The sequence below is a fragment of the Hyla sarda genome, chromosome 4 (assembly GCF_029499605.1).
Source record: "Hyla sarda isolate aHylSar1 chromosome 4, aHylSar1.hap1, whole genome shotgun sequence".
In the NCBI taxonomy this organism is placed as follows: Eukaryota; Metazoa; Chordata; class Amphibia; order Anura; family Hylidae; genus Hyla; species Hyla sarda.
The window spans coordinates 204129835-204154320 of NC_079192.1; the positions used below are offsets into that span (position 1 = coordinate 204129835).

Below are 24486 nucleotides of genomic sequence, written 5' to 3' on the forward strand. Positions count from 1 at the left end.
TAATAAAAAGTGATCAAAAAGTCCGATCAATACAAAAATGGTACCGATAAAAACTTCAGAACACGGCGCAAAAAATGAGCCCTCATACTGGCCCGTATGCGGAAAAATTAAAAAGTTATAGGTGTTAGAAGATGAGAATTTTTAACATACAAATTTTCCTGCATGCAGTTATGATTTTTTTCCGAAGTACGACAATATCCAACCTATATAAGTAGGGTATCATTTTAACCGTATGGACTTACAGAATAATGATAATGTGTTATTTTTACCAAAAAATGCACTGTGTAGAAACGGAAGCCCCCAAAAGTTACAAAATGAAATTTTTTCTTCAATTTTGTTGCACAATGAATTTTTTTTCCGTTTCGCCATGGATTTTTGGGTAAAATTACAAATGTCACTGCAAAGTAGAATTGGTGGCGGAAAAAATAAGCCATAATATGGAATTTTATGTGCAAAATTGAAAGAGTTATGATTTTTAGAAGGTGATGAGGAAAAAATGAAAATGCAGAAAACTGAAAAACACCGAGTCCTTAAGAGGTTAAAGGGGTAATCCATCAACTGGCTCCAGAAATTGAAACAGATTTGTAAATACTTCTATTAAAAAATCTTAATCCTTCCAATAATCATCAACTGCTGAAGTTGAGTTGTTCTTTTCTGTCTGGCAACAGTGTTCTCTGCTGACATCTCTGCTTGACTCGGGAACTGCACAGAGCAGAATAGGTCTGCTATGGGGATTTGCTTTTACTTTGGACAGTTCCCGAGACAGGTGTCATCAGAGAGCACTTAGACAGAAAAGAAAAACTCAACTTCTGCAGCTCATAAGTACTGAAAGGATTAAAAAAATTAATAGAAGTAATTTACAAATCTGTTTAACTTTCTGGAGCCAGTTGATTTATAAAAAAAAGTTTTTCCCTGGATAACCCCTTTAACCTATTCACACATCACAAGAGAGGTAGATTTGTAAACCCTGAGGTGTGAGAATGTGTACGGTCTGATGAAGAGTGAGGATCACGTGCAAAGGCTGTCAGTATCTATGCTGCACTGTAGAATGTTTTATTTGCCTCCCACCATTTTCTATTGTGAGACTGTAATGCTTACTACTATAAACTATTGGGATTAAGCAACTAGTCTGTATGCAGGAACCTGTAAAGTCGGGAAAAAGTGTTTGCTGTCTGTGCATCGGTTAAACAAGTCCCTGGCGGGAAGTGTTGGACTTTGTAGTGCTGACCACTGTATCTTCCAGTATCTTCCTATACACTGCTAGGGAGAGAGAGTTTTTTTTACTGTCTTCCCCAAGTGGATTTTACATAGCGTTAATACCACATTTCTGTCTTTTATGTTGCGGTTGTGCCCTTTGACTTCAGGGCACAGCCACAACATAGTTCTCTTATGGAGGCCTGGAAAATCAAATGTCAGGCTTCCCTGCAGCCGTCGGCTGCCAAAAACGATGCAATGCTGTGGGGCTGGTATGATAATTTTTCCAGGGCTGTTTTTAGCCCCAGTCCGGCCTTGCTGGAGAGGAGACAAGTTATTAATTTGCCTCCTAAATTACCTGCTGCTCTGGCTGGACTCTAAAGGACCGCACAGCTCACACGTTACAGGGCCGCTGCTCTGCCCTGAGGCCTATAAAGCCTACTTGCCCAATGAATGGAGTTTCACAGAAGAACCACCTCTATCAGACTACAACAGCAGGAGAAGCAGAGCAGCTGAGAGGCCAGAGAAGTGCCTGGGAGCACTTTATATATAAAATGTACCTATATATGGGGGCACTCTATAGATGGGGCACTTACATATGGACAATATATGGGGACACTGTATTATAATCTGAAGTACCACCAACACAACTATTAACAGACCTGGGGAGAGCTCAATGACTTCTCCTTTGTATCCAGTTTCCTCTTCAAGTTCTCGAAGTGCTGCTTGCTCCGGGGTTTCATTTTCATCTATAAGACCTATCATGATTGCAAAAGACAAATTCAGTTAAAATAAATAACATTATGTCATGCTACAGCAGTTCATTCATCAAGCTGATGTGTCAGAAGCTAGAATTGGACAAGTGAAAGGATCCGAGAGACTTTTACAATGGGCTCTAAGATGGCTAGAAAAATGGGAAGGCCTGGGGGGGGAAAACTGAAAAATTGCGAAAAAAATATTTTTTTCTACAGCTGGTGTTTGTTTTTGTTTTTTTCCGGAAGAATTGCAAAAAACTAAACAAAAAAGGAGCAAGGAATATATTCTTTTATAATAATAATTAATATGTTAATTAAACTATTTAACATTTAGACCTTCATAAAAGACATCTGAGAATCTTTATAAATTCTCCAATCTCACTTGAAGACAAGCAAAACCTGGAATTCAAATACAGACAATGCAACCTTTAAAGAAGAGCAATATGAATTTCTGTTCTGGGAATTGCAGGGAAAAAAGGTTCCAGTTTAGTATGGTTGTGGCTGGGTTCCACCTTGTTGGTATTACAGTAGTTGATGGCCTTAAAGAGTACCTGTCACCAAATAACAAAAAAAAAAAACTGTTAACCCCTTAAGGACTCAGCCCATTTTCACCTTAAAGGAGTACTCCGCAACTGGAGCCAGAAAGTTAAACAAATTTGTAAATTACTTCTAATAAAAAAATCTTAATCCTTCCAGTACTTATTAGCTGCTGAACGCTACAGAGGAAATTCTTTTCTTTTTGGAACACAGAGCTCTCTGCTGACATCACTAGCACAGTGCTCTCTGCTGACATCTCTGTCCATTTTAAGAACTTTCCAGAGGAGGAGAAAATCCCCATAGCAAACATATGCTGCTAAAATGGACAGAGATGTCAGCAGAGAGCATTGTGTTCCAAAAAGAAAAGAATTTCCTCTGTAGTACTCAGCAGCTAATAAGTACTGGAAGGATTAAGATTTTTTATGACATCACTTATTTTATAACAATCTGTGGCAAAAAAAAAAAAAACTTATTTGTGGGATAAAAAAACAAAACAAAAATAAAGCCATTTTGCAAATTTTTTGGCTTCCGTTTCTACGCAGTGCACTTTTCGTTAAAAATGACATTATCTTTATTCTGTAGGTCCATCCGTTTACAGGGATACCCAATTCATGTAGGTTTTATTTAACTATGGTACTTTAAAAAATCCTAAATAAATGCTCCAAAATTAGTACGTTTAAAATGATCATCTTCTGTCCCCTATAACTTTTGTATTTTTCCGCCTACGGGGCTATATGAAAGCTCATTTTTTGCGCCGCAGTCTGTAGTTTTTATCAGTACCATGATTTGGTTGGTTTGGTTGTTTTGATGGGACTTTTTGATCGCTTTTTATTAATATTTTTATGGTATATGAAGAGACCAAAAAATGCTAAATTTTGGACTTTGGTATTTTTTTACGTCTACGCCATTGACCGTGCGGTTTAGCTAACCTTATATTTTAATAGCTCGGACATTTATGCATGAGGCGGTACCACATATCATTACTTTTATTTTTTATTACATTATTTTAAAAATTAGAAAAGGGGGTGATTTGAACCGGTGAGAACGGTTTAAACCCCGTTAGCGGGACCAGGGCGTACAAAAACGCTCGAGTCCTCAAGAATTTGGGAACGGGGGGTGGGCATACGCATATGCCCTGCGTCCCCCAAGGTGCTAATATAGTTTTCCTTGGGTAATTAGCAGACACTTTCCCATTCACTTGCTTTTAAAATTATCAACATAAATATGTTTAAAATGTAATATAAAAAACGGCCACTAGGTTGGTCTGTTCTGTTTCCTGCCTCAATTAATACAGCGAGTTCGGTCTCCTCCCGGCTTGCCAGGAGTCCGAACTTGGGAAGCGTTTCTCTGCATAGAGCTTGATTGACAGATGCACAGAAAGTGAAAGCTCCACAGATTTTAATAGAAAGCCATACAGACTGAAACCTGCAGGAGAGCCTCACTGAAATCTGCACAGACTGAAACATGAACAGAGCTTGAGGTCTTCTATTTATCACAATACTGCAACAATGTGAAGGCAGAAATGGTCCCCCAGCTGGGAAATTGCACTATGCCAACAAGAAAAGAAAAGGTAAGATACACAGCTTTTTAAAGCTTTGAAATTTTTTTTTAAGGGCAGGAAGGGTGTTAAGAGTAGCTAGGGAAAATAGCCTGAGGTAGTTGAGAAAAGTTTATTTGGTGGCAGGTACTTTTTAAGGCTCTTTTTTTATTTTATTTTTTTTTGCCTTTATCGGCAAACAGGAGGCATAACGGCCACAGACTTGGGGCATAGACGGAGCTTCATGACAGCCACTCATGCATCTCTGCTGGGTTCCACTACTAGCAAACAGAAGTGACATCACAAAGCTCTGTCCATGCCCCAAGTCGGCCCTGGAATGGAAGATAACGAAGAAGATAGCGGAAGAACCGAAGCACGGAATGGAAGGTAAGTATTGTTGTTATCTGTGTCACCTGCACTACCTGTCTGTACGGACAAGTTAGTGCAGGTAAAACTGATGACAGATTTCCATTAATAGAAACAAATACCATACCTGCAGGGAATTCCAGACAGTAGCAACCCAAAGGAGGTCTGAATTGTTTGATGAGCACCATGCACTCATAATGGAGTGTTCTTTGTAGTACTGGTATTATTGCTACACCTATTCATGACAAAAGGAAAACAGGCTTGCATGATAGAATTGTTAACTTCTCATATAAAATCCAAAGCCCCAGTTGTAATAACAGCTACTTACCATCCACTGCATTGCCTTCTATTCTTGTTGTTCGTTTTACAGTCTCCCATGTTCTGGTAGATAACACGATCGTATTAATGGATGATTCAGAATAATCACTCTGTATGTAAGGTACATGCTTCATTTGAGGTGCAAATACTCCTTGATTTACTTATTTTTTTGCCAATGTTACAGTTTTCTCAATATGTCTTAAAGGGGTGGAATTTTTTTATTTTTATTTTTTAAATCCACTGGTGCCAGAAAGTTAAAACAGATTTGTAAATTACTTCTATTAAAAAATCTTAATCCTTCTAGTACTTATTAGCTGTTGAATACTACAGAGTGCTCTCTGCTGACATCTCTGTCCATTTTAGAAACTGTCCAGAGCAGCATATGTTTGCTATGGAGATTTTCTCCTACTCTGGACAGTTCTTAAAATGGACAGAGATGTCACCAGAGAGCACTGTGCTCGTGATGTCAGCAGAGAGCTCTGTGTTCCAAAAAGAAAAGAATTTCCTCTGTAGTATTCAGCACCTAATAAGTACTGGAAGGAGAAGTAATTTACAAATCTGTTTACCTTTCTGGCACCAGATGATTTAAAAAAAAAAAAAAAGTTTTCCACTGGAGTACCCCTTTAATCTTACTCCGCAAAATAATAACTGCATTGCTCGGCTCAAGTAACATCTATGTTGTGGCTTTCTGTTCATTCCAAAAAAAAAGAGAACAATGCCAGATTTGTTGCTCAACCTATCGATGATGCCTATTAGATCTCACCGACTTGTAATGGGATCTGTTGGGGTTCCCTAGCTGCCTGTGTTATTTTTAGGGTGCGTTCACACTGTGGAATCTCCGCTCGCTGAATTCAGAGATCGGAGATTTTGTCTGGCGGCCGCCGCCGAAAATACTTCAGCGCTAGGGCCGCGGGGCACTGAGCTGTCACCATTGACGGCTATGCAGTGTTCGTGGAATTCGCGCAAAGAATGAACATGTTCTTTCTTTGCGTGGAACAGTTTCAGCAGCGGAATTGTCCGCCGCTGAAATTCCGCAGTGTGAACAGGTCTCACGGAGACCCATTCACAATAATGTTAAGTTCACACCGTGGAATTCCGTAGTGTGAACGTACCCTCACTGTCAAATGTAACAGTTCTCATTAGAGGCTACAATGCAGATGTAAATAGAGACTCAGTTACTGTGCAATGTTTTATGTATATTTATGTATTATGCATCTCTACAGGTATAGTAAAAATTATTATTTGCACACTAGGCCTTGACATCCTTCAAGGATGATCGGCAAAGCCAGCAGGACAGCTGCAGACTTAAAGTTGTAAGACGCACAATTACGGATCCAACCAGGCAATTCTTATGTACTTTTGACTGCTTTGTAAATATACCCTTAGGATGAAAATCCAACATAGTGCGAGACAAAAATGTTGGTTGTTCTAAATTCGCTGTGTGTAAAGAGCCCCTCTCCATACACAGAGAAAGGTCAGCTAGACCAGCTAACTGTTTAATGTGTATGGCGTCCTTCCAACTCTTCACTTACAGATGAAGCTGGGGAAGAAAAGGATCGTCAGGTTGAATTACAGTTGCCCATTTGTTCTCAGGGAAGTAAGCAGTCACTATAAAAATGTGCGACTCCAAGCAGCCAAACGGGCCAGCGAGTCAGTGTGCGTACTCGCAGTGTACTCACAGACATCGCGGAGTGGCCACGATGTGTTTCAAGTCCCTGTGTGGTTGCTTGGAATGGCGAATTGCCGCTGCGAGCAGTTCACAGGAGGGGTGTTTGGGAGGCACAATTTAGGGTCGGGTCATCGGCAGATCAGCCGCGTAAAATATGCTGCGGATCCTGTGTGACTCTACCCTTAAAAAAATGCAAACCTTTTTTTTTAACAAAATTGGTATGCATAAAATTACATTTTCTGATCCCTATAACTTTTTTTTTTTTTCATATACGGGGATGCATACCTGTACACCCTTTGTAATTAACAGGTTAAAGGAATTTGTGGTTAAAATGTGGTGCAAGCATTGAAAGGATATAAAAGGCAAGGTAGACACCTATGTGTCAGGATAGAAAACTTCAATTTACCTTGAAATTGCTCAACAAGATGGTCAATGATTGCAACAGAAGTGTATGAAATTGGCGTAAGGAAATGGGATTTACATACAGGAAATCCAAATGTAAAACCAGCACTCATACAACTTACTAACAATCTGACTGAAAATGTATGCTGGAAATTAAAAAAATAAAATAAGAATTAGTTCATGATAGGGCTTCATTCTGCAAAGCTGAGCTGTCAGCTGCTCCTTGAGAGATCTGTAACCAGCTTGATGTAGAATATTGTTTATTATTAGTGATGTCCATGCATCCAAGAAATTTCAATGTCTTAAAAGCCAATGATATACTATGGCTAGATTCACACTAACTTTTTGCCATGCAATTGTGGCATATGATTTTAAATTCCTACTTCAATGAAACATATACAGTGGTCCCTCAACATACGATGGTAATCCGTTCCAAATGGACCATCGTTTGTTGAAACCATCGTATGTTGAGGGATCCATGCAATGTAAAGTATAGGACAGTGTTCTACAACCTGCGGACCTCCAGATGTTGCAAAACTACAACACCCAGCATGCCCGGACAGCCAACGGCTGTCCGGGCATGCTGGCTGTTGTAGTTTTGCAACATCTGGAGGTCCGCAGGTTGTAGAACACTGTTAGACGAAGTTGTACTCACCTGTCCCCGCCGCTCCGGACCATCACCGCTGCCCGGGATGTCGCCGTCCATCGCTGTCACCGCATTCCCGAGGTGTCCCCGACGCTCCGGCAATGCCTCTGCTTCCCCGGCATCTGCGCTCTCTCTGTCGCCGCCATCACATCGGTACGCACGCCGCTCCTATTGGATGACGGGACAGCGTGCGCAGCGACGTGATGACAACGATGGAGAGCACCGACGATGCAGAGGATCCCGAAGAGGACACGCCGGAGCCCCGAGGACAGGTAAGTGATCATTAGCGGATCACACGTGGCACTGTATACGGCTATCCGGTGGCAGCTGAAGCAGTCTGTGCTGCCGGATAGCCATTTTTGCGATGGCCCTGACATACAAAAGCATCGTATGTTGATGCTGCCTTCAACATGCGATGTCCTCTGAGAGGCAATTGTATGTTGAAATGATCGTATGTCGGGGCCATCGTAGGTCGGGGGTCACTGTACTACTATAAGAGAACGCCTATACAATAAAACAACAACAACCATATAAAGGCATGTGTCCCCCCCCAATAGAAATCAATGGCAACAGGATCCAACTGTATAGGCATTCTGTTTTAGTAGACATTATTTAAATAAGCAGTACGGTATATAAAACATTTTTTATTAAAGAAAGGATGTATCAACTGTATAACAGAAATATGGTATACACCTCGCCTAGATGGGATTTTGTTTGCTCTTGGCGATTTTATAATGTTTTTCTTTCTCTGATCTGGGAAACATGTCTGAAAACTCAAACAAAATTATTTCATTTAATTATTTTTATTTAATTTTCACAATGCCAGAATGCTCATCTCTTACATATCTATGGTTTTGTGTCATGTCTGCGAATTGTCTGTCTACTATGAAAAAGTTGTGTAACCATCCTCTCAGTGTGTGATTCCATATTTGCCATGGGGTTGTATAGCATATGGAATTATCGTTCGTGTCCAATTTTATGAAAAATGATTGTGTACGATAATCACTTGTCAAAAAAAGCATGGGAGGTACGCTTTAAAAAAATAAAGATAAGATCACAGAGAAGCTTATATAAAACATACTCCTTCTTAACACACCTGAAACTCAGTTTCTGGAAAGTGTTAAGTGTGAGGTTTACAGCCAACCTTCATTCCCTGTGTGGCTTCAGTCCCTTCTCTATTATTCCATTACATGGTCAGGCATAGCTGCCGTGCTGCTATCATTCACTCTAGACTTTCAGATATTGTATTGATCATGAACTCTAGGTATGATGTACAAATGGAGCCCTAAGTCAAAGCAGCTCGCCTACGTGCACTCATACATCATTGTTATGACCGAGCCAACAGCAGGAAAATGACCTGAACTAATATATATTATAACCACAGCATGCACATGATAGGATGTATGGAGCTTATTCATGGACTGCTTTGCAACATTTATCACTCTACAGCAGAAAAAAAAAAACATCACGCCACCAACCTGGTTTTTCCTTCGTGGTCAACATATGTTGTTTCTTCCAGCTGCACCCATTTACCTTTCGCCAGTGTCTAATATTATTTAAAAAAAAAAAAAAAAAAAAAATGTTTAACCGCATTTTTGACTATGGTCATGGACACTGAAAAGTCCCAGTAACCTGCATCTTGTATCTCCAACGCACATTACAGAGGAATACATTTGGATTATGTGATGTAACTTATTACACTATATTTAAAATGTGTGCTAAAAAACATGCAATACAGCTCAGTGTAAACTGCAGCATATATTCCAGGCATTTATTGCAACATGTATTTTGGCAAGTACCGTACTTTTCGCCGTATAAGACACACTTTTTCTTCCCCAAAACTGGGGGGGGAAGTTGGTGCGTCTTATACGGCGAATACACACCTGTCGGGTCGGTCCCTGCAGCCATCAACGGCCGGGACCCACGGCTAATACAGGATATCACAGATCACGGTGATGCCCTGTATTAACCCTTCAGACGCGGCGATCAAAGCTGACCGTTGCGCCTGAAGCGAAAGCCGGGCTGTTCGGGACCGCTGCGGTGAAATCGTGGCGTCCCGAACAGCTTACAGGACACCGGGAGGGACCTTACCTGCCTCCTCGGTGTCTGCTCCATGCCGGGATCCCCTGCATGGCAGCGCTCTCCTTCGACGTCATCACATCGTCGCGCACGCCGTCCCGTCATCCAATAGGAGTGGCGTGCGTAGCGACGTGATGACAGCGACTGAGAGCGTGGATCCCGGGGAAGAAAACGTTCGGAGCGTCGGGGACACCCCGGAGATGTGGCGTGGTGATGGAGCGACATCCAGGGCAGCGGTGACGGGTCCGGAGCGACGGGGACATGTGAGTATTACCTCCTATCCAGTGGTCTTCAACCTGCGGACCTCCAGATGTTGCAAAACTACAACTCCCAGCATGCCCGGACAGCCGTTGGCTGTCCGGGCATGCTGGGAGTTGTAGTTTTGCAACATCTGGAGGTCCGCAGGTTGAAGATCACTGTTGGGTGCAGAATCTTTTTTTTTTCTAGATTTTGCACCTTTAAAATTGGGTGCGTCTTATATGCCGGTGCGTCCTATAGGGCGAAAAATACGGTAATACACGCCAAAATGAGTGCCGAAAAAACCCAAAACATATGAACATAACCTTAGGGTATATTCATGTTTTTTTCATACCTTTTTAAAAACATTTTAAAGACTAGAGGTGCTCCAACCTTGCACACATGCACTGTTGTCCTAGTGCTCATTTTTTCTTCTGCTTGTCTATGGACTTTTAACCTGGATTTCAATAAAGGAATGATTTTACACAACGCTGGCTCCACCTTCTCCTGTGCTTTCTCCTGTGAACTTTGAGGCTGGCCGTGCACGTGTGGAACAGGTGAGCTGAATCCCCTTTATCTTCATTTTAATTAACAAATCTGCTAAACTTTCTGGCCCCAGTTGATTTAAAATAAAAACATTTCCCGTGGAGTACCCCTTTAACCCCTTAAGGACCAGGCCAATTTTATTTTTGCATTTTAGTTTTTTCCTCCTCGCCTTCTAACAATCATAACTCTTTTATATTATCATCCACAGACCCATATGAGGGCTTGTTTTTAGCATCACCAATTTTACTTTGTAATGACATCACTTATTTTACCATAAAATGTACGGCGCAACCAAACAAATATTATTTATATGGGAAAATTGAAAAGAAAACCTAGAAATAAAAAATTTCTAGCAAATTTTGGAAGGTTTTGTTTTCACACTGTACACTATACGGTAAAAATGACATGTTTTCTTTATTATGTGGGTCAATACGATTAAAATAATACCCATGTTATTTGCCTTTTTATAATTGTACCGCTTTAAAAAAAATCTCAAACTGTTTTAATAAAAATAGTACGTTTGAAATTGCCCTATTATTGATCACCTATAACTTTCAAATTTTTCCGTATACGGGGCGGTATGAGGGCTAATTTTTTGCTCCATAATCTGTAGTTTTTATTGGTACCACTTTTGCTTATATTTTACTTTTTATACATTTTTTTATACATTTTTTTTAGAATAAAATGTGACAAAAAAAGCAGCAATTTGGGAACGGGATAATTAACAATATATTTTGACATTTCAAACTAACACACGCAGCGATACCAAATATGTGTAATAATTATTATTTTCACGCTTTTTGGGGGGGTAAAATGGGAAAAACAGATGATTAACATTTTTATTGGGGAGGGGATAACATTTTTAACTTTTTTTTTTTTTTTTGGGACTTTAATAGTCCCCATAGGGGACTATTTATAGCAATCATTTGATTGCTAATACTGTTCAATGCTATGCGTAGGGCATAGCACTGATCAGTGTTATCAGCTATCTTCTACTCGATCTCAGACCAGAGCAGAAGACCCCAGGAGACAACCGGAGGCAGGTGAGGGGACCTCCGGCCGCCATGCTGGACGATCGGATCACCGCAGCAGCGCTGCGGGCGATCTGATCATCCCTTTAAAGTACTGCACTAATGCAGATGCCGTGATCTGTATTGATCACGGCATCTGAGGGGTTAATGGCGGACATCCGCGCGATCGCGGATGTCCACCATTACCGGCGGGTGCCTGGCTGCTGATGGCAGCCGAGACCTGCAGCGCATGACGCGAGCATCGGAACGGTCATGACTGAGTGTAAATGTACATCAAGGTGTGTTAAAGGAGTAGTCCAGTGGTGACCCAGTGGTGAACAACTTATCCCCTATCCTAAGGATAGGGGATAAGTTGCAGATCGCGGGGGGTCCGACCGCTGGGGCCCCCTGCGATCTCCTGTACGGAGCCCCGACAGCCCGCGGGAAGGGGGCGTGTCGACCTCCGCACGAAGCGGCGGCCGCCACACCCCCTCAGTACAACTCTATGGCAGAGCTGAAGCGCTGCCTTCGGCAATCTCCGGCTCTGCCATAGAGATGTATTAAGGGGGGGCGTGTCGGCCGCCGCTTCGTGCGGGGGTCGACACCCGCTATCTGGCCGGAGAGCCTGGCCCCCGTACAGAGAGATCGCAGGGGGCCCCAGCGGTCGGACCCCTGCAATCTCAAACTTATCCCCTATCCTTAGGATAGGGGATATGTTTTTCACCACTGGACTACCCCTTTAAGTACCACCGCACCATTACGTCCATTGTCGTTAAGGGAAATTTCATAGTGTGAACATAGCCTTAGAGAGAAACAAATAGTTAAAGGACAACTGCAGCAGTACACATTTATATATGCCCGTGCCTCAAAAATAAACTTTTACATACCTTCCTACGAGCCCCCGTTGGTCCGGCACAGGCCTCACGGTCCGGCAGTGCTGACGTCATTCCACTTCCTGGGGATGGGGACGCCGCAGAGCCGTCGGCGTATCACCAGCCATAGCGATGTCCCACCCCGGCCTGTTATAGGCTGAGCCCACTGTCATGTAAGGAGCTCTGGCCGGCTTCTTACATGACAGTGGGCTCAGCCTATCACAGGCCGGGGCAGGACATCGATACGGCCGGTGATACGCCGACGGCTCTGCTGTGTCCCCGTCCCCAGGAAGTGGAATGACGTCAGCACTGCCGGACCGTGAGGCCTGTGCCGGAGCAACGGGGGCTCGTAGGAAGGTATGTATAAGTTTATTTTGTTTATTTTTGAGGCCCGGGCATATACAAATGTGTACCACTGCAGTTGTCCTTTAAAGAGGAAAATTTAGCAAGGAAAATGGCCTTGCTGAATTCCTCTATGGATCAGTGATCTTCCAGCTCCAGGGTAAATGGAGCAGAAATCAACCAGAACTGGTGCTAATGTCTACAGTAATTTGTCACAGATATAAGCATTGTCCCATTGACATACAGTACTTCTCTGGTGGATCCCGACCCCATAGATTGAGTATAACATGAGGAGCTTAAAATAAAAATACATACCTCTTCTTTTATTATGGTGTCTTTACCAACATTGGCAGGGCCGTCCAAATTTTGGTTATCCATTATCTAAAAGAGTTAAAAAAAGCTACTAATTTTCTGAAAGACAGTTATACTTTTGTATGAATAGTCAAACACAAAAATAAAAATGTCGTCCCGGAAGAAGCTAGTTTTTGTCGAAACGTCGGGTGGTAAGGGCCCACGCTCCACTATCTTTGTCCACTTGGTATTTATTTTACTTTACCATATGTATTTCACTATGTAATGTGCTGCAATTACTTGTTATGTGCATTTGCAATACTGATATTAAGTCAACACCATCTTATTATACTTTGTGAGCCCTTACTTCTGATCCAGTGTTGTACTGGTTAACTCTCCACATACCTGGTTTTTCAGGATATATGTTTAAATGTATTTTTAAGTGATTTTATTCATTGTATCAATAAAGTTTACTTTTTGGAATCCCATAAAGGTTTTTTTCGTGTTTGTATATTTAAGTTTTGCGTGGGATTTGTCACTTGTATGAGGGGTTTTGTATTTGTTTATTATTTTTGTATGAATAATACTAATAGCACCTTTCTCAAGACACCCATCCGCATTATTCAGCGCAGAGAACTAATCCATACTTTCATATATATATATATATATATATATATATATATATATATATATATAGATAAAAGGAGATCCAAGAAAGGGAGTTGAATCGCGCTGCCACACAATGCGTTTCAAAGCCATTCCGGCTTTTCCGTCAGGCCTGACGAAAAAGCTGGAACGGCTTTGAAACGTGTTGCGTGGATCCTTTGTGTGCAATACATTTACCCATATATACTTCTTGTGGCAGCACGATTCATCTCCCTTTCTTGGATCTCCTTTTATCTATATTTGCGCCTGGATGCTGGGAGCCGCAGCAGCCGCGATTACAGGATTCCTGATCAAGCGCATTGAGTGATGTGCCTCCATTTGCACAACTCGCATAGGTGAGTGCGTTTTGATTGGGCTCTTCACTATCTCATCCATCAGGTTCCATCCAGGGGCACACACCCTGTTCTCTTTTATACTTTCATATATGAAAATCAATGAAGACACCCCAACCCACATCTGGGCCAGTCACGACTATAAAGGCATTAGGGTGTCATGGGAAACATATATATGTGGAAGTTTATGTATCAGCTAGACTTATTTTTACTCATCAGAACCAGATACATGTTTTAATTTTCTAATCAATTTCTATTTTCTGGCTGCAATGTTTTGTTTTTTTATTTTACTTGTAGTACAATATTATGCGGGCTGCTATCTTTCATGAGCTGTATTTAACAGCATCAGGAGATATGGTTTACAGCAGGAACCATAGACATAGGCAACAATAGACTGAAAAGGAACCTACTGACTTCTATGGGAGTTATCTAGACATGCTCTTTTAGGAGGTAATTGTGCAGGGAGGGTTCAACTTTGACCATCACCTATTGTGAATGGCCAGATCCTATCTTAACTATATACTGGTGTCACCTTTCACTGTATTCCTGTAATAAGGAGGACACTGCTGGAAATGATATGTATAGAACAGGTAGTGTCAGCTTAGGCTGCTTTCACACTATAAAATTCATCCGTTGAAAGATCAGTTATAAAACGTCCGTTAAAAAAGCTTTAAAAAAGGACGGTAAACGTCCGTTAAAAAATCCTATTTAAGTCTATGGGATTTTTTGATTATCTGATATGATCCCTTATAGTCCATCATGACTTAACGGCCGTTAGTAGTGACCGAAAAATAAACGGCACATGCACTAATTTTTCTTCCGTCACAAGAAACGGGTAAATTAACGGCCGTTATTTTTAACATTGAAGTCTATGGCAAACGGATGAGCCTTTATATAATCTGTTTGCACCCGGTTTACTATCAGTTATTACTTCTGAGCATGTTCAGAAGAGGTGACATCAGCAGACTCCTGCAGTGCTGAGGGTGGACTACTACTCCCATCATGGAACAGACTTGTTTCCAAGATGGGAGTAGTAATTCCCTGGCTGTGGGAGTCTGCAGACAGCTGGGGAGGCTACATTAGTGTTTGTACTACTACCCCCATCATGGAACAGACTCTGTTCCATGATAGGGGTTGTAGTACAGGGGCTGAGGGATTGATCGCACTGGGTCTCACTTCTGAAGTTATTAAGCAGGGGAGCGGGCGGCAACCCTGCAATGTATAGTGTGTTTTAACTTTCATTTTTGAATCCACCACGGGGAGCCCTGAATGGCCAGTACTGAGGAGCACATCAGGGCTCTGAGCGGGAGATTTAAAAATGAACATTGTGAGTAGCAGGGGGGCCATATCTATATTAAAAGCGCTGCGGGGGGGGGGGGGGGGGGCAAGATATACAGCACTGCAGGGGGGGGGGCAGACATATAGCCTATATATCTAGCCCCCCAGCACATTTATAATATGCCCCCTGCAGCACATCAATAAAGATATGACCCCCCACCGGCGCATTTATACATATATGACCCCCCGCCGGCGCATTTATACATATATACCCCCCGCCGGGGCACATTTATACATATATACCCCCCGCCGGGGCACATTTATACATATATACCCCCCGCCGGGGCACATTTATACATATATACCCCCCGCCGGGGCACATTTATACATATATACCCCCCGCCGGGGCACATTTATACATATATACCCCCCGCCGGGGCACATTTATACATATATACCCCCCGCCGGGGCACATTTATACATATATACCCCCCGCCGGGGCACATTTATACATATATACCCCCCGCTGGGGCACATTTATACATATATACCCCCCGCTGGGGCACATTTATACATATATACCCCCCGCTGGGGCACATTTATACATATATACCCCCCGCTGGGGCACATTTATACATATATTACCCCCCGCTGGGGCACATTTATACATATATACCCCCCGCTGGGGCACATTTATACATATATACCCCCCGCTGGGGCACATTTATACATATATACCCCCCGCTGGGGCACATTTATACATATATACCCCCCGCTGGGGCACATTTATACATATATACCCCCCGCTGGGGCACATTTATACATATATACCCCCCGCTGGGGCACATTTATACATATATACCCCCCCGCTGGGGCACATTTATACATATATACCCCCCCGCTGGGGCACATTTATACATATATACCCCCCCGCTGGGGCACATTTATACATATATACCCCCCGCTGGGGCACATTTATACATATATACCCCCCGCTGGGGCACATTTATACATATATACCCCCCGCTGGGGCACATTTATACATATATACCCCCCGCTGGGGCACATTTATACATATATACCCCCCGCTGGGGCACATTTATACATATATACCCCCCGCCAGTGCATTTAAACATATATATACCCCCCGCCGGCACATTTATACATATATACCCCCCGCTGAGGCACATTTATACATATATACCCCCCATCCGCGCATATATATATATATATATATATATATATATATATATATACACCCCGCCGGCGCATTAATAAATATATACCCCCCCGCCGGCGCATTAATAAATATATACCCCCGCCGGCACATTAATAAATATATACCCCCGCCGGCGCATTAATAAATATATACCCCCCGCAGGGCATGTATAATGTACCCTCGCAGCGCATCTGTCATTGCAGCGCTATATGTGAAAAGCATTCTAGCTGCAGTATCAGCCGGCCCGATGCTGCTGATAAAAATACTTTTCATACATAGCGCTGTGGCAGCAAATGTATATAGATGCGCTGGGGGGGTGGGCAGATAACGCTATATGTCTGCCCCCCCAGAGCATCTATATACATATACCCCTGCAGCGCTATGAAAAGTATTTCTATTAGCAGCGCATAGTGCCAGCAGATGACTAATGTAGCCTCCCCAGCTGTCTGCAGACTCCCGCAGCCAGGGAATTACTGCTCCCATCATGGAAACAAGTCTGCTCCATGATGGGAGTATTAGTAGTCCTGGCTGTGGGAGGCTGTAGGCAGAGGTGTTACGGCCGTACATGAGGGATGTTATAACAGGTCTTAACGGATTAATATTTATTCAGCCGTTATTACACATCTGTTTTTACACAGAAAACGGATTTTTAACCCCTTAAGGACTCCGCGTTTTTCCATTAAAAATTTTTTCTTATCACCTTCTAAAAATCATAACGCTTTCAATTTTGTACATAAAATTCCATAAGATGGCTTATTTTTTTTTTTATTTCATTTTGTAACTTTTGGGGGATTCCATTTCTACGCAGTGCATTTTTCGGTCAAAATGACACCTTATCTTTATTCTGTAGGTCCATAAGATTAAAATGATACTCTACTTATATAAAATCATAACATGCAGGAAAATTTATAAGTTTAAAATAGTCATCTTCTGACCCCTATAACTTTTTTATTTTTCCGCGTACGGGCCGGTATGAGGGCTATTTTTTTTGCACCATGTTCTGGAGTTTTTATCGGTACCATTTTTGTATTGATCAGACTTTTTGATCGCTTTTTATTCATTTATTTATTATATAAAAAGTGACCAAAAATACGCTATTTTGGACTTTGGAATTTTTGGGCGCATACGCCATTGACTGTGCGGTTTCATTACTGATATATTTTTATAGTTCTGACATTTACGCAAGCGGCAATACCACATGTTTATTTTTATTTACAGTTTTTTTTTATGGGAAAAGGTGGGGTGATTCAAACTTTTATTAGGGAAGGGGTTAAATGACCCGCATAGGGGGCTATAACACTGCACACACTGATCTTTTACCCCGATCCCAGCAAAGCCATAGCTTTGCAAGGATCAGCGTAATAGGGGGTTGATTGCTCCAAGCCTGTAGCTCAGGCTTGGAGCAATCAAACGCTGATCAGACGCGACGGAGCAAGGTAAGGGGGCCTCCGCTCGCGTCCTAGCTGATTGGGACATCGCGATTTTATCGCAATAGTCCTCATCAGCCCGACTGAGCTGCCGGGAAGCTTTCACTTCATGATCACAGCGTCTGAAGGGTTAATAGTGCGTGGCACAACGATCTGTGCCGCACGCTATTAGCCCAGGGTCCCGGCTATCAATAGCAGCCGGGACCGACCCAGTGTGATGCGGGGTCACGGCGTGGCTCCGTTTTAAACACCGGGACCGGCCCTGCTTCCTTAAGAGGTTAATAACAGATGAATGCTCATAGTGTGAAAGGAGCCTTAAAGGGGTAGTCCAGTGGTGAAAAACTTATCCCCTATCCTAAGGATAGGGGATAAGTTTGAGATCGCGGGGGGTCCGACCGCTGGGGCCCCCTGCGATCTCTCTGTACGGGGCCCCGGCTCTCCGCCGAGATAGCGGGTGTCGACCCCCGCACGAGGCGGCGGCCGACACGCCCCCTCAATACATCTCTATGGCAGAGCCGGAGATTGCCGAAGGCAGCGCTTCGGCTCTGCCATAGAGTTGTATTGAGGGGGCGTGTCGGCCGCCGCCTCGTGCGGAGGTCGACACGCCCCCTTCCCGCGGGCTATCGGGGCTCCGTACAGGAGATCGCAGGGGGCCCCAGCGGTCGGACCCCCCGCGATCTGCAACTTATCCCCTATCCTTAGGATAGGGGATAAGTTGATCACCACTGAATCACCACTGGACTACTCCTTTAAAGGGAACCTGGAAACCATAAAACTGGTAACAAGTTGCCAGAATAAAGAACTGTAAGATTTAAGGATTATTTTATAATATCGATAGTAGAATGGAAATTTAAAAGAATATAGCCAAAAATTCTTTGTTTGATGTTTGACATAAAAAGTTAATTTAGCGTGGTATTTCCTCACTCTTTATTTGCCTATCCCTTTTTTGGTTATTGTTTTATAATACTTTTGTCCAATTTGATAAGCGGTCAGTATGTGGGCCACTACTAAGTATGTTGTATGTTTTTTTTTTTTTTTTGCTACACATTTAAATTTGTTGAATATTATGTGTTCCTACCACATGATGCCATATATATTTATTTTTTCTCACAAGATTTGATCCTCGCTACAGGAGTTTTGTTCTCCCTTCATGTTTTTTCTGCCCTGCTTCACTGTTGTTTTTGCTTCAATAAAGCTTTAAAAAAGGGAACAAAAATTTACAATTTAAAATCAGATTTATCAAAACCTGTGCAGAGAAAATATGCCCAGTTGCCCATAGCAACCAATCAGCTTGCTTCTTTAATTTTTAACCTGTTAAGGACCAAGGGCGTACCTGTACTTACTGGGTCCTCATAGCGGGTCGGGACCCATGGCTAATAGCGCGCGGCACTGATCACGGTTAACCCTTTAGACACTGCGTTCAAAGTTGATCACCATGTCTAAAGTGAAAGTAAACTAATGCCAGTTAGCTCAGGGGGCAGCTCGGGAGCGGCGAGGATGGTCCCCTTACCTTGCCTCCTGTTGTCCAATCGCCGAATGACTGCTCAGTGCCTGAGATCCAGGCATGAGCAGTCAAGCGGGAGAATCATTGATCAATGGTTTCCTTTGAGAAACCATTGATCAATGTAAAAGATCAGTGTGTGCAGTGTTATAGCCCCCTATATTGCAAAATAAAAAAAGTGGAAAAAAAAATGAGGATAATTTAACCCCTTCCCTAATAAAAATTTGAATCACCCCCCTTTTCCCATAAAAAAAAACTGTAAATAAAAGTAAACATATGTGGTATCGCCGCTTGCAGAAATGTCCGAATTATAAAAATATATCTTTAATTAAACCGCACGGTCAATGGTGTACGTGCAAAAAAATTCCAAAGTAGCATATTTTTGGTCACTTTTTATATCATGACAAAATGAATAAAAAGCGATCAAAAAGTCAAATCAATACAAAAATGGTACTGATAAAAACTTCAGATCACGGCGCAAAAAATGAGCCCTCATGCGAAAAACTAAAAAAAGTTATAGGGGTCAGAAGATGACAATTTTAAACGTATACATTTTCCTGAATGTAGTTATGATTTATTCCAGAAGTACGACAAAATCAAACCTATATAAGTAGGGTATCATTTTAATCGTATGGACCTACAGAATAATAATAAGGTGTCATTTTTACTGAAATATGCACTGCATAGAAACGGAAGCCCCAAAGTTTACAAAATTGTGTTTTTTCTTCAATTTTGACAATGATTTTTTTTTTCCCTTTTCATTTAAGATTTTTGAGTAAAATAACTCATGTCATTACAAAGTAGAATTGGTAGTGCAAAAAATAAGACATCATATGGATTTTTAGGTGCAAAATTGAAAGAGTTATGATTTTTTAAAGGTAAGGAGGAAAAAATGAAAGTGTAAAAACAGAAAAACCCCCGATCCTTAAAGAGTACCTCTCATCAAAAGTTATTTTTATATTTTATAGTTTAATATATATATAGATTAAGTTTGTAATTGGATTCTATTAAAAAAAATTATTTCTTTCATGTATTTTTTACTTTTGAAATTTTGGCAACCAGGGGTCTCCCTAGGAGTCCCTGTTTCAGTGATTTCGGACTCACGCCGGCCTGGCTGCTGAGTCCGAAATCGCTTACTAAGCGCAGCTCCTCAGGAGCGAGCGCAGTGTGCGAATCCCTGCAGGGCACGGCAGCTCAGTCCTCTGACGTTCCTCCTCTCTGTATGGCACGTGTATAGCCAAACAGAGAGGAGGAGACTCAGGCTGCCGTCCCTGCCATGTACTCAGCCTGTATGCGCGCTCCCGAGAGGGAGCGCAGCATACAGGAAGAAGGGCGGAAGCCGGCCCTGGCAGGCATCAGATGACGTCACGCCTGCCAGGCCACGCCTTCTTCCTCCCCTCGCACACAGCTCCAAACTGAGTTACCGAAGATAGATGTAAAAAGGTATTTACTGGGGGTTTAAACTTGAAATAATCACAGGGATGGAGATAGTTAGAGTCAGGGACAGATGGAGAGGGGGATTAGGGAAAGTTTAGCTGATGATGGGTACTCTTTAAGGGGTTAAAGGGACCTCTGAAAAATGAAAGCAACAATACGATTTTTTGCTGTGGGCAAATGGGCAATTTTTGCTCTTCATAGGTTTTGATAAATCTACCCCTTAGTCATTTACTGATGTTATAAGGCAAGAGAATAGTTTGTTTTCCTCCATTAAAGGGGTACACCACTTTTTTCTACTCTTTTTTTTTTTTTTTTTTTTTTATAAACTGCTCCTACTCTGGACAGTTCCTAAAATGGAGAGGTGTCAGCAGAGAGCACTGTGGTCAGGCAGAAAGGAAATTCAAGAAGAAAAGCATTTCCTGTGGCTCATACAGCAGCTGATAAGTACTGGAAGGATTAATTTTTTTTAAATAGAAGTAATTTACAAATCTGTTTAACTATCTGGCACCAGTTGATTAAAAAAAATGTTTTCCAGTGGAGTACCCCTTTAAATTACTCTATAGGACCTGTTGTAAAGTTAATACAACCCAGGGCATCTTTAAATACCTTATAAAAGGTACTTTGTGTTATCATAGGGCAGTGGTCTCAAAACTCCAGATGTTTCTAAACTACTACTTCCAGCATGACCAGACAGCCAACAGCTGCCCTCGCATGCTGAGAGTTTTAGTCTTGCAACAATGGGAGCTCCAGTTTGGAGACCTAGGACATAGGGGATGCACCTCTTGCTGAAGAACAGACATAAATAGGAACTCTGGTTGTGAAGATGCCCTGGCATTTCATGGGCATTGGGTAATACAGTGTTTCCCAACCAGGGTGCCTCCAGATGTTGCAAAACTACAACTCCCAGCATGCCTGGACAGCCAAAGGCTGTCCAGGCATGCTGGGAGTTGTAGTTTTTCAACACCTGGAGGCACCCTGGTTGGGAAACACTGGTGTAATACAAAGAGATGTGCGACTTTTACATGTCAATAAGTACTGCATTACGCTGCACTGCTGGAAAACTGCACCACTGTGTAATCAATAAGGGAGCTCCCCAGCTGTGGAAGAACTACAACTTCCAGCATGCCTTTGGGCTACAGGTTGGGAGCACTGGTTTAGTTTATGCTATTAGAGCCCTACAATACATGTGACTGGCTGGTACAGTGCTCACACCTGAAAAGCACCAGAATATGTGGGAACACGATATAATAGGGACAACAGTCTGTGGGTATATAGGAAATGAAGAGACAAGCTGTCACCACCCGCCATCTTGGCCTACCTGTATAAGAGGAAACAAAACTGCAAATCCCAGGTGAGACACAGCGTGCAGCAGCCGAGACACTGACACACAAGCCACGCCCCCTCCACCGAGAACACACGCCTCGCTCCTACGGAAGACACACCCACTTCTCCACTATCCTACCAGCGGGAGAAACGCAGGCAGAGCGAGTCGTGACACGCACGCAGACCTCTCATTAACTCTACGTGTGCCGGACACTTTTTGGCTTCGTGTACGATACTATGAATGAATGTTTTAGAGGAAATCCCTAGCGGGTTCTAAGCAGTGATCCGACGTGTCGTGCCGAGAACTGTAACTAAAGGATGACAGAATGTGTCACATCCTTATACAGGTCCAAGCCCCTCGGCTCTTCTCTTTGTTGTAAACGTTAGAGGTGAGCGGGCTGGTGTTCTCTAGGATTTGTTTCCCCGGAAGATGTTTTAGGTAGGACACTTCCTGTCCTGTTGATTCCAGCATGAAGAAGGAGCAAGTAGTGAACTGTCAGTTCTCAGTGTGGTATCCCAGGTTCAAGAGACTCAGCATCAGGAGGTGAGACTGTCCCCATACCACCGTCTGTGTATAGTCTATGGCCGGGACATATCAGTATAAAGCAGTATTCTGTCAGTATCACAGGCAGCTGAGACTCACTATACTGCATCTTCTATGTATACTATATGTACATGCATACATATGTGTGTTTATATTTATATATATATCAGTATTACAGGCAGGTGACACTGTCACCATACTGCCCCCTCTATGTATACTCTATGGCCGGGACATATCAGTATAAAGCAGTATTCTGTCAGTATCACAGGCAGCTGAGACTCACTATACTGCATCTTCTATGTATACTATATGTACATGCATACATATGTGTGTTTATATCTATATCTATATATATATATCAGTATTACAGGCAGGTGACACTGTCACCATACTGCCCCCTCTATGTATACTCTGTGGCCGGGACATTATCTATCTGTATATAGCAGTATAATTAAGTATTCTGCCAGTACTATAGGCAGGTCAGGTGGGATTGTGTCACTAAACTGCTATATATATATTAGTGTGGTGACACAGTCTCCTCTGCCTGTAATATATATATATATATATATATATATATATAATCTTACAATTGTTGAAGAGAAAAATCACTTACACTCACCGGTCTAGTGGACTTCAGTGTTCCGGATTATCCGTAGTGGGGGGAGATGTATGGATGAGGGTGCTCAGAGGCTAACAGCCGTTTTCGCGCATGACAGTCCACTAGACCGGTGAGTGCAAGTGATTTTTCTCTTCAACAATTGTATTATTGTACTAGTATTTCATATCATTTAGCACCACAGCAAGGACCAGTAATGGCAGCTACAGCCACTGACACCGCTTTTAGTTATTCCACCACGCAGTTACATAATATATGGAAAGTATACTGCATACCATACTGCACCCTCTATATATACTCTATGACCTAGACTCCTACATACAGATGTGATACCAAAAGAAAAAATTCCCACACAGTAGGTCCTACGCCACAAGACATAGATTAAATTCATAAAGAAAGAGGCGTCAAACAGGACATAAATATCACAAAGTATACTTTATTAACATGAATCCAAAATGACAAAACATTTAAAATGATTTAAAAGAATACATATATAGTAATAAACATAAATCCAAAAAGTGCTGAGAGAGAAACGGGGGCTATGCTTGTCTGCCAGCGGAAGGGTTAAATAGTTGGTACACAATAAGTATTGACTCCCGTGGATTAATGAGGGAGGCTACTGCTCATAGATTGTGGATTGAATATTAGAGTCGGATCCGGCAAGTATGCCCGGATCGCGAGTAAGTACAGAAAAAGTCCAAGAGCAAACAAAAAAGTCTCAGGGGGTCAATAACACATTATGAGTAGGACAAAGCCTGAACTAGGCAGAAATAACAAAATACTTTACCAAGTGGAGCAAGGAGTACAGCGCTACAGCCACCCGCCACCCAACGTTTCACCAATGAAGGCTTCTTCCGGAAGAAGCCTTCATTGGTGAAACGTTGGGTGGCGGGTGGCTGTAGCGCTGTACTCCTTGCTCCACTTGGTAAAGTATTTTGTTATTTCTGCCTAGTTCAGGCTTTGTCCTACTCATAATGTGTTATTGACCCCCTGAGACTTTTTTGTCTGCTCTTGGACTTTTTCTGTACTTACTCGCGATCCGGGCATACTTGCCGGATCCGACTCTAATATTCAATCCACAATCTATGAGCAGTAGCCTCCCTCATTAATCCACGGGAGTCAATACTTATTGTGTACCAACTATTTAACCCTTCCGCTGGCAGACAAGCATAGCCCCCGTTTCTCTCTCAGCACTTTTTGGATTTATGTTTATTACTATATATGTATTCTTTTAAATCATTTTAAATGTTTTGTCATTTTGGATTCATGTTAATAAAGTATACTTTGTGATATTTATGTCCTGTTTGACGCCTCTTTCTTTATGAATTTACATACAGATGTG

General features: G+C 42.3%; 2 protein-coding genes across 2 annotated transcripts in view; one reads left to right on the forward strand and one right to left on the reverse strand.

Moving 5' to 3' along the window:
* The window catches only part of NUDT5 (nudix hydrolase 5), a 43659-nt gene extending 21552 nt beyond the window's left edge, over window positions 1-22107 (reverse strand). The window contains exons 1-6 of the mRNA XM_056573325.1: window positions 21980-22107; window positions 12826-12891; window positions 8903-8970; window positions 4718-4770; window positions 4517-4624; window positions 1857-1952 (exon numbers count right to left, since the gene is read on the reverse strand). Coding sequence (XP_056429300.1) covers window positions 1857-1952; window positions 4517-4624; window positions 4718-4770; window positions 8903-8970; window positions 12826-12888 — 388 coding nt within the window. The 5' untranslated portion in view covers window positions 12889-12891; window positions 21980-22107. The remainder of the gene's footprint in view (window positions 1-1856; window positions 1953-4516; window positions 4625-4717; window positions 4771-8902; window positions 8971-12825; window positions 12892-21979) is intronic.
* Window positions 22108-22251: 144 nt separating this feature from the next.
* CDC123 (cell division cycle 123) overlaps window positions 22252-24486 on the forward strand; it is a 79854-nt gene continuing 77619 nt past the window's right edge. Inside the window, exon 1 of the mRNA XM_056573322.1 lies at window positions 22252-22528. Within this exon, the coding sequence (XP_056429297.1) occupies window positions 22455-22528 (74 nt within the window). The 5' untranslated portion in view covers window positions 22252-22454. The remainder of the gene's footprint in view (window positions 22529-24486) is intronic.